This window comes from Nannospalax galili, unplaced genomic scaffold (genome assembly GCF_000622305.1).
Source record: "Nannospalax galili isolate Female #2095 unplaced genomic scaffold, S.galili_v1.0 scaffold312, whole genome shotgun sequence".
Taxonomy (NCBI): Eukaryota; Metazoa; Chordata; class Mammalia; order Rodentia; family Spalacidae; genus Nannospalax; species Nannospalax galili.
In genome coordinates this window covers 7,195,943-7,208,901 of record NW_008335967.1, presented here as the reverse complement: position 1 = coordinate 7,208,901, position 12,959 = coordinate 7,195,943, and the positions used below count along the sequence as shown (strand labels likewise).

The window sequence follows — 12,959 nt, the reverse complement described above, 5'->3', positions numbered from 1 at the left end:
TCAGTAGAATAGGCCCAAGGCTCTGGCCGCCTTTCCTGTAACCTTGAGTCTCCTCAGGTGACCCAGCTCTTTAGTCAAATGGTTTCCAAACTGGCTACACAGTGGAATGACCAGGGCCTAAGGAAGAGGAATGCCTGGGCTCCACACCAGGGTGCAGCACCATCTGGAAGCCACATGGCTTATCTAGTTAGGGCCGTACCCCAGCTCCCAGCCATGCCATCCTGGCCCCTTGGTCCTACCCCCGAGGGTGCGGCGGGCCGCTCAGAGCCTGGTCTCCACGCTGCAAGTCGCCCTCGTTGGACAGGCGCTGCGGGGGAAGAGGCGGCGCTCCGGGATTCCCTGGCCTGGACACCCAAGAACCGAAAGCGGCGGCCGGGAGGCGGGGAGGAAGGAGAGGGCGGTCTCAGGGTCAGGAGGAGAGGTGTGAGCAGTGCGGGGAATGTCCACCCCGGGCCTGCGCGCGCGCGATGGCTCTCCAGCTGGTCCCCCACTTCGACCTGCAGGTGGACGTGCTCCGGTGGCTCCGCGCGGGAACAGAAGGCCGAGGCGAAGGTGCAGGGCGCTTGTGTCCTGGATGGTGGAGGGGTGGGGGTGGGGGGCGAGGAGGGTGTGCGTCATTCACAGCCAGGGGTGGAGAGGGACACCGTCCGCTTAGGGCCACCCGGGGCTGCACAGCCGCGGCCCATACCCTGCCTCCCGTAGTAAAGTGCTGTTAGCCGGGTGGCTAGTGGTACCCTCTGCGTCACTGTGGGGAGAGCCAGGAGTCGGGTGGGACGGTGCCCACGTCTCTTGGCATCTGGGCTCAGCAGCCTGCAGGGGCTCTGTCAGGACGACATTCGAAGCCACACGTTTGCAGAATTAAATGATGAACTGTGGTGACCAAGCAGACCACCACCCAAGTCTCTGACAGTTACCCCAGCTTGTCTCTGTCATGCTTGAGTGTTCCCAGCGTTGATCTACTTTTAAGAAGGGGAACTTCGTGGTTTAACACCCTCCCTTTTGTTTTCTTTTTAAGAAGTTTGCTATGAATCTGGGAGACCCATTTCTGTGTCTGTGTGAACAGAGCTGGTGACTTAGGGAACATGTCCACCAGATGCGACTTTCAGAGCTCTGGCAGGGCGCCCTGTCAGACTGCACTCAGTGAACTGAAGTCCTGTTGTGATCAGGCTGTCCTAGGGAGCTCACGTCACTGGTGTGCTAAGCTTGGAGGCAGTGATGCTTGCTTCCTGCCTAGGTGCCTGGCTTCCTAGGTGAATTACAATACATTTCCCACCAGGAGCTATTCTGAGTTTTCCCAGTATTGATCTACTTAAAAGAACGGGGGTGAAGGGTTGAGGGGTGGGCAGGGGGAGGTGTGGGGGTGTGGGGGGGTGTTCTTATGATTTCTTTTCTTTTCTTTTTTTTCTTTTTAAGAGTATAACTCAGAGTATCTTCAGGGCTTACATTCAGCTGTAGAGAATGGCACCTCTGGGTTCGGCCCTATGTGTAGGAACTGGCCATTTTTGGTTGGAGGGGCATCAAATTACCCATATCCACAAATTCTTTCCTCTAAATTCTGGTGAAAGTTATACCTTTTCACCATTTGTATGTGTTAGCATAGGAGCATCTGTAGAATTCTTTGTCTTTGCATGTTGACTGTTAGCTCCAAATAAATAACTTTATAATCTTATTACAGTTTGTGTAGCTCCTGCTTCAGTTTTCATTATTAAAGCTTTTGAAAGTTTAACTTTTTGAAATATGACAGGCAGCTCTAAGTTTATTTTCCACCACAAAATAGTCCTTTCCAAGTCCCACCTTATTTTGCAGGTGTCTGCAAATGAGGCTGGACAGAGTGTCCTCAGTGGGTGTGAAATGCCAGTCTCAGGTTTCAGTAGTATGTGTTGTGGTTGAAAAGCTGTGTGTGACCCTGTTGGATTTATGCTTCTTTGTAGCTTTCACTCATTTGTGAAGAATTATAAGCGGGTATTGATGCTTCACTAAAAAAGGATGCTTACTCCTCAGAAGGCAAACTTACCAGAAATAGCTTTTAAACTATTGGTAGTATTTTGCTGTTTCTCAGAAACCATTACTCCAGTGAGTCCCAGAGTATATTACCTCTCATAATCACCAATGGGTAGTAGCTTAAAACAAAATTAAACAAACAAAAAAAAAACCCCAGGGGCTAGGGAGCTGGTTCAGTTAATAAATATATAAGCATGAGGACATGAGCTTGACCCTCAGCATTCACAAAAAGAATGGGCAGGTAGTGTGTACCTGTAATTCCAGTGCTGGAGATATAGAGACTGCGGGATCCCTGGGGCTTGCTAGCTAGCCAGTCTAGCTGAATTAGTGAGCTCCACATTCAGAGAGCGACCCTGTATCAAAAAACAAGGCAGAGAATGACTGAGGGGGCACCCAATATTGATTTCTGGCCTATGCAAGCACATGCGTTTATGTGTACCTACACGTGCACTCATATGAACACACACACACACACACACACACACACACACACACACACACACCACAAGTCAGCTCCTTTTCTACTGTCATTTATTGAACTCTCAGGAAAATCTGAAATTCTATTTTATTTATAGTGTGGCCGTTACTAAACACACTTATGTAAAGTATCTCCTTTTTGATGTCCCAGCTCTTAAAACATAAATAGGAATAAGTCTGCCAATAACTATATGTCTGCTTTCTACATAGTTTTTAAATTTGAAGGCTTAAATCCACCCCCATTACATTTATTTATTTGTGTGTGTGTGCATGCCATAGTGTTGGTGTGGAGGTCAGAGGACAATTTGTGGGAGCCAATTCTTTCCTTCCACCTTGTGGGACCTGGGGATCAAATTCATGGTGTCAGGCTTAGTGGCAGGTGCCTTTATCCACTGAGCCACTTGCTGATTGGGTTTAATATTTTTATATCAACAAATTGAAGGCTTCTTAGTGACACCAATAATTCTTATAAAATATGACATCATTCTGTCAAAAAAGTCAGGGAACTTGGCTAAGTCAGCTAGGGAATTTTAGTGCCTGTAGGAGAGACATTCAGTCATCAAATATGACATATTTCTGATAAAATAGCCAGGGAACTTGGCTACATCAGCTAGGGAATTTTGGTGCCTATAGGAGAGAAGTTTAGTCATCAAGGGTTCAAGAAGAAGGAAAACAGATTTGGTTATTGTATACGCTCCTGGTTTGGGGTTGAACTTTTGGGAAATAATCTCTCCTAAAATAAAATAAGAAAAAATCTTGAAAGTCAAAACAATTATATAAAATGTTTTAATATATACTAACTGTAAAAAGTAAGTTAAAGAACCCATATATGTGCCTATCACCTAGCTGCAATTAGAATATCAGGAGCTTGGAAGGCTTGTGTATACCCCTTATATGATCTTTTATGTTCTTTTTATTGCTTTTATGTGTATGAGTGTTTTACCTGCATGTATGTAAGTGTACTACATGCATGCAATACCTGCAGAGGCCAGAAGAAGGCTTCAGATCCATCCCTTGGAACTGGAGCTAAGGACAGTTGTTGGCTGCCATGTGGATGCTGGGAACTGAACCTGGATTCTCTGAAAGAGCAGCCAGTGGTCTTAACTGCTGAGTCATCTCTACAGGCCCTACTTTAATATTATTTTCAATTTATTCATAGTTTTAAGTCCATTTTTATTTGAATTTCAAGTAAATGAAAGTATACTATATACATATATATTCTTTTGTTCCTTCTCAATATTGTAAGATTTATACATGTTGACTGGCTACATGAAGTCATTAATGTTCACTGTGTACAGTGTTCTATAATGTTGACTATCCTTTCAAAGAAGAGTCTTTCTTGTGTCTATGAGTGTGGTCAGCTCCTTCAGCGATTGCCTCCTCCTGCTTTATTTTCTTTCAGCTGTGGCCCACATCCAACGAACCATTAAGGTAGGGTATAAAGGCCTGACTGTTTTGATTCAACATGGGCCAACACTGGCAGTTGGAGCCAGTTCCTGCACCTTTCCCCTTCCCTCTGGAAGATGGCTGCAGGGTTCCTGAAGCTACTGGACCTGCCTGGAAGCTTGACTTCTTCTAGGAACTCCCTCCCTGTCCTTGTCATGCAGGTGTAATCCCCTGAGAAACCTTCCAAATGGTCTCAGAGGGCTTCATAGCAACCTGGCTTTACTTAGCTTTTCTCTAGGGGTGACACTTTGGAAGTTTCTGGGTTTTCCATGCCAGTTAGTGCTTTTTTACAAAGTGCCTCATATTGCTCTGGTCCCACTATAATGTTAAAAAAAATCCTAAATTGAAATATTGTCAGGGACCATCTGTGTATAATTCTGGAAAGAACATAGGCTTTCTTTGCTGTGTCTTTTTGCCTACTTTGATTAGTCTTGGATTTGTGACATGCCAGATTGATTCATTTTTCAAATCTTACAGTCTTTACAAGGAAAGTGATGTATTTTGGCACGCAACTAATTTGAAGCAAGCTTGTCTTTATTGCATTTTGTACGCTGTGCTAAAGACTGAGCTGGGGACCAGACCATTGCCTTAGCCATGTTGTTGTCATTGACTTCAGCATTCTCTTACCACTGTCCTTCCTGTTTACTTTTCCTTCCCCCATGTCCCTAGTCTGCTTTTCTAATTCTTGGTTCTCTCTCTCTCTCTCTCTCTCTCTCCTTTTTTTTTTTTTTGGTCTTTTTGAGACAGGGTCTCCCTGGAGCCCTAGCTGTCCTGGAACTCACTTCATAGACTAGGCTGGCCTGTCTCTGCCTCCCAAGTGCTGGGATTAAAGGTTCTCTTTTTTTTTAAAATTGATTCCTAATTAATCACTTCATGCTTGCATTTTTTCATTTTATTCAGAATATAAAATGTAAATTGCATCACAGTATTCACTGGTTTAGGGATTATAATACCTGGTCATATTGAGCCTGAGGGCTTATGTGAATTATGTACAGAATAGGAACAACCCTGTTTCATCACTTCTTGATCTGTATATTGGGAACTAGTTCAAATTTTTATGTAAGACTCTATGGATCCAAGGACTGTCATTTAGAAGACAAAAATATTTTTATTTTTGTTTCATAGCAGTTAGGACTAAAATGTGTACATTTTGACAAATATCTTCCTGTAAAGTAAAATCACTCTTATTTGGCAAAGAATAGATTGAAATGAGATTATCTGGTAAATCGGCCTCTGTTTTACATTATCTAAGAGTTCACAATGCTTTGTGTGTCTTGGTCTCCTTCCTTTAGCAGGTTTCTTTATACAAGGAACTTACCTATCAAAACGCTACATTTCTTTTCTTTGTGGTCACTGAGTACACTGAACTATAAAATCAAACCACATTTCCTCATTTGAAATTACTAAACTTCCTCCTCTGGACTTTCCAGAGATGAACTAATAGAAGAGGAGTCAGAATGAATAAGCAAAGAAGTCACTGAATACTCCTTTGAGAAGGGTGTGTTGGAGCATGAGCAACTAATCTAGGAGGAAGGACAAGTGGGTTAAGAGTATGTGGTGAGATTGCAGTCTCTGAATCTCCAGCATTTCCAAATTTGTCCATTTCACATGGCCTTGAAATGAAATAGGCCCTGAACTTAACTGCAGGGCTAGCACTATCAAATGTATCCATGAAGACATTATTTTCATTTCTGTCAACTCTGTCTGCCAATGTCATGTTCTATGCTAGTCCTAGTTCTAATTATGGCATCCAATGAATGTTGCTCAGTTAAAATCATCTAGGGGAACTTAACATATACAGAAGAGTGGCCCCCACACAAACCTTTTAAAACACAGACTATCTCTGACCACTGAGAAGGTTCATTAGGTAAAAGCACTTGGCTCCAAGCCTGGTGACCTGAGTTCGATGGTATAAGGAGAGGACAGACTTGAACATTATTCTTCTTACCTCCACACATGTACCATAGTATACACTCTCTCTCTCTCTCTCACACACACACACACACACACACACACAAATACATTAATAAGATGTAATAAATTTTATTTTAAAGATCAGAATATCTTGGTTCTGGTCTAGGGCATTAGTATTCTTTAAATATTGCATCCTGTATTTGATGGGGAATGTTTTAGTGATTTGAAAGCAGGTGTTTTGCAAAGAATTTGAATTTTCTTAGCCAGACTTCTTATAAAGGAGTTTCTTATCTTGGCTGAAACTTTTTAAGTGTACTTTTGTGAAGGTCTGTTCCAGCATCCTTATACTCTTCAAAGAAAGAAGAGCACTTCTTGAAATATTGACACATTGCATTCCAGAAGTTTTGCATCATATGCAGGACAGAAAGGTCTCACTGAAATTCTCTTCAGATGTTTACAAAATCCCCTTTAAAAGGACTTGTGAGTAATTGTCCATTTTCCCACTTAGCCTGACACAGACCTCTTGCCTCGTTGTTTTCTTTACTTTCTTCTGTGTTGGAGACGGGCTGGCACTGTGTTTTCTCTATGTGGTATTGGCCCAGTGTCCTCGCCTTATTGAGCTCAGTTGTCCTTTCAGTACAATAGGCCTTTGATACCTTACCTATAGTGTGGATAAGATAGAAATGGAACTCTGTAAATTGCGAAGTGCTACTTAGCAGCCAGCTAATTATTTAAGTCTGCTGCTATAAGAGCAAATGATTATTCATATATTTTAAAATCAGTGTGAAGTGTTTCTGACAGGTCAATAGAAATATATACTCCTGAATAGAAACCACTTCTCCATCCCCATCCCAGAACACCTAGACAGCTGCTACTGTGACAGGCAGGAAAAGAGATTTCAGGAGGATAGCTAAATTCTCACTGAAACCTCTACTTCTCTAAAGGTTTACTACGCTCAGCTCCCTTCTGGTGTCCAGTTCACACATTATCGTTATTTTTATCTGGCTTTTGGACTAGAAATACAAACAGAATTTGCTGTTATAGGATGTTTTGTGTGCTTTATCAAAACATTTGAGTTTTCCATAATCAGTGTAAAAATACTTTAACATCTAATAACTCTCTTCATGTATAAGAAAGTAATTTAATTTTAGATAACTTTTGAGGAAACTGATAAAATAGCTTTTGCTTCTTAATGAATGATAATCATCAGTGCTCTACCCACCAGTGTCTGAATCTTTTCACTGTTGAATCATGACTATTGTAAGAATTTTAAACTGAAGGTGGCCAGTAAATTTTTAAGTTAAAAGATTTATATAGAGTCTTTATGTCCACCTTTAAATGATGATTTTTTTTTGTATTAGAAAGTACGTAAGTCATAAGTGCACAGTTCAATTAATTTTTCCAAAGTGAAACCCATAGAAGTGCAGGAAAGAAAATGTTAGCAGCATGCTAGAGACCCCTAATCCAGCAATCACTCATTTAGCATCAGAGACTAATTTCATCAGTTTTGAAAACATATACAAACTGAGTGATACAGTGTATTTTTAGTGCTTATGGGGAGGAATTTGGCTTCTTTTGCTCAGTTATTTTTGTGTGTTGTTATGGGTTAATTCTTTCTCATTTTCATAATATATTCCATTGTTTAGCTGTACCACAATATATTATTGGTAGATTGGGCTACTTTGAACCAAAATAGCACAGGTATGCTTTCGTTGAGTATATGTATTTTTTCTTCTTGAAGGATTTAAGTACAGTGCAGTTATTGAGTTGTGTATGTTAGTAGATACTGCCAAGCAGTTCTCTAATTTATTATCTTATTAGGAGTGTTTAAGAGTTGCAACTGCATCACATCTTTTGGTGCCACACATTAATGCATAATACTGAGGATGCGTGCTATAACTTTGGGAATCACTAATAAAAGAATAGGAAAAGAACGTGGAACTGACAACTTAATAAGTGGGAGATGAGAACATTAGCACTGATCTGGAAGAGTGCAAGAGGTAAAGCAAATGAGTCACAGAAAACAAGCAGTAATATAATAAATGCACACCTGATATAACAGTAATTTCAGGAAGTGGAAATGGATTATGTAATCCAATTAAAAGATTGTCAGACCATGGGGAGTGGAAAACACATGGAAATTCTGCATGTAAGACTCAGGTCTTTGGGGCTGGAGATGGCTTAGCAGTTAAGAGCACTGGTGCTCTTGCAGAAAACCTGGGCTTGAATTCCAGCACCTATGGTAGTCACAACTGTCCATAACTCCAGTTCTAGGGGATCACACACCCTCTTCTGACCTTCATGGCCACTGCACAAAGCAGATACACAGATACATACATGTGTAACACTCATACACACAGATACATACATGTGTAACACTCATACACATAAAATAAAAATAAATAAATAAGTTAAATTAAGACAGGTCTTAACTATAAAAATACAAGAAGATTATTAATAAGAGAATAGAAAACATTAAAGCATGTAAGCCATATCCAAAAGAAAGTTGATGTAGTTATATTAGTACCAAAAAAGACTTTAAAATATATAAAAAAGTAAATTTTCTGATGAATAAGGGGTTGGTTAGTCTAGTCCCTGGTTAAAAACTTAGGTGTGATTTTTCACACTTAAACATGTACAGTTACAAGGCTTTGCCTGGCAGTATCACAGGAAATCTGCCCTCTCTTAGCTGATGCATTGTAGTCCCTGAAGAGATCTATGGCCAGGATCAGGTGCCCTGTCTGGCCATTCTCACACACAGCTACATATCTGGACCATACCTAAATCTGGAGGTTGACTTCCAATAGAGACCTTCTGAAATCACCTTAGCAAGGTGAAAGGGACACGGACTTAGGACACCGACTCTTCTTGGACCCAATACTTTCCATTCCTGGTTCTTCTTCCCTCCCTCCTTTCTGTTCCTGCATCCTTACTACTGCAGGAACCATTCTGGGGGGATTTCCTGGATAGCGAAAGAGCCCCACACCTGTGCTCATTCATCTGATCATTCACCAAAGGCAGCATTCCACGGGGAAAATGGAACAAGGAAGTTGGTACTTTCTCTGGTTTGGACTCTTGCTAATGGCATTATAGTCAGTGATGAATGGTTTGTTTCCTTTGGTGTATGTGAATGTAGTGTTTCAGTGTGTTCGTGTGTGTGCATGTGGAGGCCGGCAGTTGATGTTGGGTGTTGGGTGCCCTCCTCTAGTGCTCTCCACATTCTGTTTTGAGACAGGGTCTTTCACTGAGCCAGGCACTCACTGATTGGCTAGACTGGCTGGTCAGTGAGCTCAGGAGTCCATCTGGGTTTTCTGCTGGGGTTATAGATATGTGCTGCTGCCATGCCTGGCTTTTTACATGGGTGTGAGGGATCTGCATGTAGGTCCTCAGGCTTGAGCAGCAGGCACTTTATTGACTGCGCCATCTCCTCAGCTCTCCATTTTTTTCCAGTCTTATTAAATTAACTACTCAAATACCAAGGATTCAGCTGAGTGCCTGGCAGGGGTCAATCCACCAGGAAACTATTCTAAATTGGTATGCTACTAATGATGTAGCCTCAGAATGTATAAGGCAAAACCCAGTAGATACTTGAAATGATTGAGGTGTAACATAGAGAAAGGTGTATAATCAAGAGTGTATAGCTCAATGAATTATCTCAGCAAGTTTATCAATATACCCAGAGGATACGGACTTTCGAGTACCTCAGAAGGCCTCCCTGGGACACCTCCCACACTAGTTCTTTCCTCTTCCTTAAAGGTCAGGGCTGTTCTGATTTCTAGTGTGAGAGAGTAATTTGCCTACTTATAAAATCTATATAACACAACCATCAGCATATATTTTTTGAACTTGACTTCTTTCATGAAGTGTATTTGGTAGACGTGTTTAAAAACATCTTCTGAATATTAACTTGCTATTACATATTTCAGGTGTTTTAGAACCAAATTATGAGAGCTTACATGTACTAAATGTTGAAAGAAATGGAAACATTATTTATACTTATAAGGTAAGTTTTTTGCCTTCTTATTGCAGTAAAATATATACATGTAATTTACTATTTTTAATTGTTTGTATTATCTTCTTAATTTAATTTAATTTATTATTTTTATTTTACGTGTATGAGTGTATTGCCTGCATGTATGTAAGTGCACCTGTGTTGTGCAATGCCGCAGAGTCAGAAGTCAGAAGAGGGTGTTGAATTTCCCCGGAACTGGAGTTACGGATGGTTGTTAGTCACCATGTGGGTGCTGGGAATTGAACGTGGGTCCTCTGCAAGAGCAACAGGTGCTCTTAACCTCTGAGTCATCTCTCTAGTCCCATTATTTGCATTATCTTTTATAGAACTCTGTATTATACTGAATGGCAACAGGTAAGTTGGAGGTACTTAACCTTCAGCATTTGACCGTGGTTTTCATGTATGTATTGAATACAGAGAGTGACTGAAGTTCCCTCTTAAGAAATATTTTCTTTTTTTAAAATCGGTTAAAACTGCATATCTGAAATTCAAAATTTTTGAGTAATTAGGGTAAATGAATATTTTATATTCTAGAGGAAAAAGGCCAAGATATTCAAACCTAATTAATGTTTTAAATTTTTATCTTTGAGAAAAATGTTAAATGTGGTTATTCTGTACATTCAGATTTAAATATTCTGGGAGTTTTGCAAGACTGCTTGGTAATATGTTTTCAAATGTTGGTTATTCTAAGGAAATTTAATTTTATCAACACCTTTACTGTAATAGGGATGTATGAGGGCAGAGTGCCAGTTGTTTGTTTTGTACAGTTGTATAACCTTGTTTTATTTTTGTGTTTGTTTAAAAAGTTCTGAAGTTGTAAGGATGCAGCATTTAAAGAACTATATGAGTCAATGAGTTTTACTTATGAGGATATTATGGACTTTACCCACCATATTTTTTTCTCTTAAAGATAAATGGGAGATACCATGCTCAGGCCTACTAGATAGTGTCCCCACACTCACTGAGCAACATGCTCAGTGTTGATCCATTTCACTCCTTAAGCTCTAATGATTAGCTGAGTCTTGTCTGGTCCTTCTAGACATGTACAGCAGGCTTCCTTGCTTCCTTCAGAGTGTTTATTGCTAAAGTAGTTTGAATTATTGCAGATTTGTTTTAAAACCAGTGATAGTCTAACTTCCCAAACAATACCATTAATAAGCATCTGGTTAATTTGTAGGATGATAAGGGAAATGTTATCTTTGGATTACATGATTGCCGAACCAGACAAAATGAGGTAAAAAAAAATCATAAATTATACATTATTCTATTTACTGTTCTTAGAGTTTTTTTAAATTTCTGCCTCCTTTGTTTTCTAGATATGAATCTCAATTTTCTAAAAATTTAAATCTCTTTGCATTTCTTTTCTTCTTCTATTTATTTATAGGTTTTTGTCCCCATTACCTTTAAATAAGTATTATGTCACAAGTTGCACCTCCAGATGAAGAGCTACAGTCAATCAAAGATGCCGAGAGAGGGAAAATCTGTTTTCTTCAGGAACAAGCTCCCTGATAGATTTTCCAATCCCAGGCAGTCATCCCTAAACACATATACACATAAGCACTGTTAAATGAACTTAGCAGGTTGCATATATATATTATTGGTAGATATTTTGGGGATTCAGTTTGGGCTATTGAATTTTGTGTGTGTGTGTGTGTGTGTGTGTGTGTGTGTGTGTGTGTGTGCAGCAATAATAATTAAAGAAGAGGTCATGTATTGAGAGGGAGTGGGAAGAATGTGGTAGGAGTTGGAGGGGGGGGAGAGAAGGGTGAAAAACATAGGACTCATGTATGAAATTCTAAAAAAAAGAAAAAAGTACTCCCTCCATCTCAGACTGCTCTTTAAGAAAAAAAAAAGCAATGAAATAAAGGCAAACAAATAAAGGAAAAAACCAAAAGACAAAGGACTACAGCATACACAAAAAAGTGTGACAACTCCCGAACCAAATGACACCTACAGTCTTTATCCTTGGAAATTTAAGTAAAATTGGTTCAACCCAGTTTTCCAATATTCTGGAAAAAATGAAGGCAAGAGGTCCAGTGCCTTCTCCAAGACTTGTGTGCTCCAGGATGTTGTGTGGTGACCTTTGTGCTCCTAGGTCGTATTCATAATGACCTTTGCTGATGAGTTCTGATTCCAATAGCTTTCACTTGTGTTTGCTTTCATTCCTTTCAACAATAACCCAGGAATGGAATTATTTACCCTTTCCTTAATTTCCTCCCCCAAATACTTCCATGGGGTACTGGTAAGTATGGTCAAGTTTTATCAAGTTGGGGGAGAGTAATTTTGTGCCTATGTAGAAACAATTTAGAATTGAATCTTAGTCGTCCTTGAACTTAAATGTCCTGTATCCATTCCAAATTCCTCACAGGCCACCTTTCTCTTTGGCGTCAATATTCTGCTTGGTTATTTTGCATCTTCCCCTTCATCCACCCCCTTCCACCCATGACCATTCATTCATTCTCATTCATTAATTCACTCATTCATTTATTCACTCATTCAACAAATACACAATTCCGTGTTCTCCTTGTGAGATGCCAGAGTCACAGTGGTGACCAAAACAAATCCTGTCAGAATGCACAGTCTGTGAAAAGAGGCAGACAAAAATTCAGGCATTCATTCGATCCTTATGTTGGTTTCTATGATCTGAGCCTCTTACTAGACTTCTACCTCCCAACACTCTTGCTCAGATCCCCGGAACAAGCTCTGGAGATTAACTTTATAGCATATGAACTTGGGGGGGACATATTCAAACCACAGCAGTTGCTATGCTCCCTTTCCCTTCTATCTTTTCTACATTCTCAGAAAACCTTACAACCCACATGCTTTTTTTCTTGGCTCTTTGGTTTTATTGAGGGAAACAGATTTGTATGCCAAGTCAGCTGGGTTTTAAATTTTGTTTCTATATTTTTGCCTTGGAAAGGTGCTGCCAAGTGAAAGATGAAGCTTTATTTTGGTGATGAAATTTTGGGATGGAATAATGCTGCATGAATCTTAAATGAATCATCTTTCTAAGTGCTTTCATTTTTTTTAAAGTTTATTTTTTAAAAATTTTTAAAATTTAATAACCACGTGATTAGAAGAAGCATTTCATTACAGCTTTAACATATTC

The 12,959-nt window shown here is 40.0% G+C and overlaps 1 protein-coding gene across 5 annotated transcripts in view; it reads left to right on the top strand.

The window, feature by feature from the left end:
- The first annotated feature begins 237 nt into the window (after positions 1–237).
- Positions 238–12,959, top strand: part of Gsap (gamma-secretase activating protein) — a 108,991-nt gene continuing 96,269 nt past the window's right edge. For 2 of the 5 annotated variants that reach the window (XM_017797553.2, XM_017797554.2), the window contains exons 1-3: positions 238–552; positions 9,765–9,841; positions 11,028–11,084. In XM_017797553.2, the coding sequence (XP_017653042.1) occupies positions 468–552; positions 9,765–9,841; positions 11,028–11,084 (219 nt within the window). In that variant the 5' untranslated portion in view covers positions 238–467. The remainder of the gene's footprint in view (positions 553–9,764; positions 9,842–11,027; positions 11,085–12,959) is intronic. The other 3 variants (XM_029562359.1, XM_029562358.1, XM_008830776.3) reach the window with 3 other exon arrangements.